The sequence below is a fragment of the Labeo rohita genome, chromosome 3 (genome assembly GCF_022985175.1).
Source record: "Labeo rohita strain BAU-BD-2019 chromosome 3, IGBB_LRoh.1.0, whole genome shotgun sequence".
Taxonomy (NCBI): Eukaryota; Metazoa; Chordata; class Actinopteri; order Cypriniformes; family Cyprinidae; genus Labeo; species Labeo rohita.
The window spans coordinates 33348494-33353503 of record NC_066871.1 but is presented as its reverse complement, the minus strand read 5'-3'; the positions used below and the strand labels follow the sequence as shown (position 1 = coordinate 33353503).

Genomic DNA, 5010 nt, shown 5'->3' with positions numbered 1-5010 from the left:
ATTGAAGTTGTCCAAATGAAGTTCTTAGCAATGCATATTACTAATAAAAAAAATTAGGTTTTGATATATTTACAGTAGGAAATTTACAAACGATCTTCATGGAACATGATCTTTACTTAATACGCTAATGATTTTTGGCTTAAAAAATTGATTATTGTGACCCATACAATGTATTGTTGGCTTTTGCTACAAATATACCTGTGCTAATTACGACTAGTTTTGTCGTCCAGGGTCACAATTGTATGTTTTCTTCTTTTAGCATGAGCTAAAACAACCTTGAGGACTTTTCCTCCTCATTTCAGAACGCCACTAACAGATAGGTAGATAGATAGATAGATAGATATGACAATATCAATTACTTCGATATATACAAGTTACTTTTATTTCAAAGATGAAAACAATCAACATGTTCTTGGAAAAAATTGTTGATTCTCAAACAACAGCTGAAGTCAAATGTTTGTTTTGTAGATTGAACTTATTTCACTACAATAAGGACATTTTTAACTGCTGTATTACTTCATACAATCATTAAAATCACAGAAATTAAGCGCTGAAACAAAAACTACATGATGGCAAGGAGTGTCAGTGGAGAGAAACTGAATGTTTGTGTATAGTAGGATTGAGCGGTGCACGTTATTAAAGGAAGGTGTCCTTCAAGACACCAGGCTTCTCCAGCACAGCTTTCCTGTGAGCCGACGCTTCCAGGATCTTCTTGCGTGGCCCAAGCTGGATGCGAATGCCTTTCAGATCGTCATCTGTGCAGAGCATCAGGGCGTCAAGATCCAAGTGTTCACGGGTGAACACGGGACCATAGTCCAACAGGCCGATCGATGCCAAGAATGAATCCAAGTGTGAGGTCTCCTCTTCCTCATCCAAACCGATCTCCTCTTCATTCCAAGGAAGATCTGGATCATCGTCTAAACCCTCCAGACCTTCGTCCACCGTTTCAAACAGCTCTTGACGGATGAGGTACCCTAAGTCTTCTGTATTGCCGCCGGGGAGGTCTTCAGGGTCCATGGCCATTTCCATGGAGAAGTTCCTGCGGAACACCATTTTCCCAAGACCAGGTCTTTCGAAAATAGACTTAACCTGACCGGCTCCCTCGTCGTCCAAATCTCTATCGTCATCATCATCTTCTTCCTGAATTTCATCCTGCTCATTGAAGACGTCAACAAAACCCGGTTTCTCTTGCGAGCTGGTGTCTTGTTTGACGAAAATGACATTGCTGTCCACTTGTCTGCTCATTGTCCCTTTGTCTTTCTTCCCAAATTTGCGCTGGACGGTTCCCTTGATTGTCGACGAGACTGATCCGTTGGTGTCTGCGGCAATGAGTTTGGAGAACTGTTCGCCATTCACGCTGCCCAAGGTACTCGAGCCGGAAAGGGAACTTCCTTCCGAGAGCGAGCCACCGCGGTACATCTTGTCCATCTTATTCTGATGTCTCTTCTTGATGCGTTCGCACTGCTTCACTCTACGCTCGGCATCTTTAGTGGCTTGTTCTTTTAGACGTGCCACCCTTTTGCCGTTTTGGCCTGTCTGTTTGGCAGCAGCGGTGTCCAGGAAGCGTACGCAGTCCATGTGGTCTCGAGACGCAGCCACATCCATGGGAGTGTGGAAATCATTGTCCAGAGCGAAGAGGTTGGCTCCAAAATTCACCAAGAAGCTGACGATCTGCATGTGACCGTTTGCAGAGGCGTGATGCAAAGGCGTGTTCCCCCAGATGTCACTTTTGTTTGGATCCCCCCTACAAGACATAGATAAAAATGAACAAGCACTTCAGTTAATGTATAGATCAATAGTTATAATCAGTGCTGCTTGCATTACTATTACTATAAAAATGTACCGATAATTTACTCACCCAAATGTCATCCAAAATTACATTTTTTGAGGAAAACATTCCAGGATTTTTCTCCATATAGTGGACTTTAATGGGGATCAGCAGGTTGAAGGTCCAAATTGCAGTTTCAGTGCATCTTCAAAGGGCTCTACAAGATCCCAGTCAAGAAATAAGGGTCTTATCTAGTGAAACGATCAGTCATTTTCTAAAAAAACACTTGTACTTTTTAACCACAAATGCTCATCTTGCATTAGCTGGCCTTCACACATTACGTAATCACATTGGAAAGGTCAGGTTGCAATGTAGGTGGACCCAGTGTTTACATAACAAACGTGCAAAAAAAGTCAAACGGCCTTTCCAAAAAAGGTAAAACAACAATGTAGGATGATTTTGAAGTTGGAGAAGAAAATGAGATGGAGTTTTTCACCCTACCCTACCTTTTTGAACTGAAGTACACAGACGAAGAACTAACTACGCGTGACCTTTCCGACGTGATTACGTAATGCGTGAAGTCATAGACGCACATCGCAGAGCCAGTGCAAGATGAGCGTTTGTGGTTAAAAAGTATATCATTTTTTCTTTTTTTTAAGAAAGTGACAGATCGTTTTGCTGGATAAGACCCTTATTCTTTGGCTGGGATCGTGTAGTGCCCTTTGAAGCTGCATTGAAACTGCAATTTGGACCTTCAACCCAGTGATCCCCACTGAAGTCCACTATATGGAGAAAAATCCTGGTTTGTTTTCGTCAAAAAAAAAAACTTTTTGACTGAAGAAAGAAAGACATGATCATCTTGGATGACATGAGAGTGAGGGGAGGGAGTGGCTCCGGTGGTGGAAAAGTTTTGACCATGTACATAATGAGAATAATGAGCGAGCAGTGCTGCAGGACCGCGCTGAAGCCGTCTACAGTGGATTTAGTAATTTTCCTCCACAAAAACATGTAGCTTAATCTTGGTGAGTGAAGGCTTTTCAAATTATAGCTAAATATTAATTGAGTCTTAAATGCATAATGTAGACAGAGTATATTGGCTAATGTTGGCATTATTTTTTTTTATTAAATTTCAGCTGCTATTCACCGCCGCGTTGAGGCCTGATTGTGGAGAGAATCCTGCGGAGCCTTTAGCTTAATTTTGTTAATGCCAAATACCCATCTTAATTTAGAATTTATCTTAATTTAATTTGTTAAGAAAGACTCGTTTTTGTTGGCACGTTGGCCTAATATAGGCCTATTAAGAGTGCTGAGATGTTATGATGTAACAGAGGACTTATTTTATTTATTTGTTCCAACTTCCAAGTGGCCTATAGCCTACGTTAGTCATGAATCAATTATGTTAAAACATGTATAAATGACTCATTCTTGACAAAAGGAAAAAGAGCTTTGTGCTTGCGCACATTTGAATAATGTAGGGCTGTAAATTTCGGGCTTTTAAAAAGCTGTCAATCAAAATGTACTTGTCGGGCCGAATTCTGTCGGGCCTAACTTTTAAAGGAGGCCCGATTACAGCTCTAATGCATTTAAGGGTTAAGTCATGTAAAGCAACGGTTCTCAATTCCAGTCCTGGAAATTTTGCATGTCTCCCTTATTTACCACACCTGATTGAAATCATCAGCTTGTTAGGGGAAAGAGCCATTAACTGAACTAACGAGCTGATGATCTCAGGTGTTTTAAATAAGGGAGACATGCAAAATGTGCAGAGCACGGGGTCCCCAGGACTGGAATTGAGAACCACTGTTCTAGAAAAGTCTTTGGCACTTTAGCACTTTGGCACCTCATTTGTCTTCAGAAGCAATTAAAATTCCACTCTTACATTCAGCATTTTTCCATAATTCATATCCATGCAAATAGTTAATATGTAACCTGCTGTAAAATGAAAGTCCACAGGTACACCCATAAAATCTCTGATTGATTACAATATCTACAAGAGCTTATCTCTGTAAACACCATCTGCTCACAGGTGGATGAGGCAAACAAGGTGCGAACAGACATGGGTGGTGGTGTTGTTTTTTTAAAATAAAGATAGAGAAACGCAACTTTTAGGCGATCCCGAAGTATCCATGATACGAAACACCCCTGTCTGAGGTGGCATTTAGCACTCAGTGCTTTTAGAAAGGAAATTGTGCTGTTCGAGAGCCAGCCATGGCAAACATTGCTCTAATGTATATCAAGAGTGTGATCGACCCCAATTCTGCAGAGAATAAATAAACTCTACGCTTACTAAACTGTGGAAGGAAAAAGAGGCCTATTGTTCCAGATTTGCATAACTAATTTGGCTGATTAAACTCTTGGCACGAGCTCTGGGAATTTTAACAATGATGTACACAGCAAATCATGCGAGGAAGAAAGTCAGAAGAGGACACAGAGAGAAACTCTGTTTCAGTGGTGTTGTCAAAAATGACATCCATTTTAAATGGAAGCAATATATATTATCTTTATGTAGTTTGCCATAGACAAGAGTGATTACTGACTCATAAAGCACACAAGTAAAAAGACTCGCCCAAAGGGAATCGCCCAAAGGTCATAAAACTAGTTTAATCTGGAGATTCTGCTGTAATTATATTTCTTAATGAAATACAAGCGTACTTATTATGGAAATAATATACTTTCGAATATAATTTTGTGTGAAGTGAATTTTAATATATTTAGGCACTTAACTGCATGATAATCGCAACTAAGTGAAAATATAGATTACGTTTATAGTAAATGCAATTAGTTTGACTTTTTTTTGGTCCACTTAAGTAGGACTTATCTTTATACAAAGCAAAGTAACACCCATTGTAAAACGTTTTAATAGCATTAATCGAAATTAAAATTAATAATATTCAGGTTGAAAACTTTAGTTAAACACACAGAATCAGTCTAGTATGTTTTGTACAGAGCAGACAGGTTTTCAGAGCTCACCCTCTACTACATACGAGCTGCAGAGCTTCGATGTGTCCGTGGTAAGCTGCCCAGAGAGTGGGTGTCATGCCATCCTCATCCGGGGTGTTCAGATCTTTCCTTGTGGCTTCTTTCAAAAGATCCAAGTAGCCGTCGATGGCTGCTTTGTGATATCGTGACATGATTGTAATAGAGATCTCCCTTCTTCACCAAGAAAATGTATTTTGCGAAGCGTTACAGGACCATCTTTTCAGGCATCTCGCGTGCTGTGTCTCTGTGTGTCTGAGGGAGGAGAA

The 5010-nt window shown here is 40.3% G+C and overlaps 1 protein-coding gene across 1 annotated transcript; it reads right to left on the bottom strand.

Moving 5' to 3' along the window:
- Positions 1-359: 359 nt before the first annotated feature.
- anks4b (ankyrin repeat and sterile alpha motif domain containing 4B) lies at positions 360-5010 on the bottom strand. Its single transcript, XM_051098912.1, has 2 exons — positions 4736-5010; positions 360-1744 (listed from the first exon to the last, which is right to left on the bottom strand). Exons 1-2 carry the CDS (start codon positions 4894-4896, stop codon positions 637-639), a joined length of 1269 nt encoding a protein of 422 aa, XP_050954869.1. The 5' UTR covers positions 4897-5010; the 3' UTR covers positions 360-636.

Coding starts and splice junctions, on each gene's coding strand:
- anks4b (XM_051098912.1), bottom strand. CDS start 4,896: ATGTCACGATATCACAAAGCAGCCATCGACGGCTACTTGGATCTTTTG. Junction 1,745..4,735: donor CAGCTCGTATGTAGTAGAGG/GTGAGCTCTGAA, acceptor TATGTCTTGTAG/GGGGGATCCAAACAAAAGTG.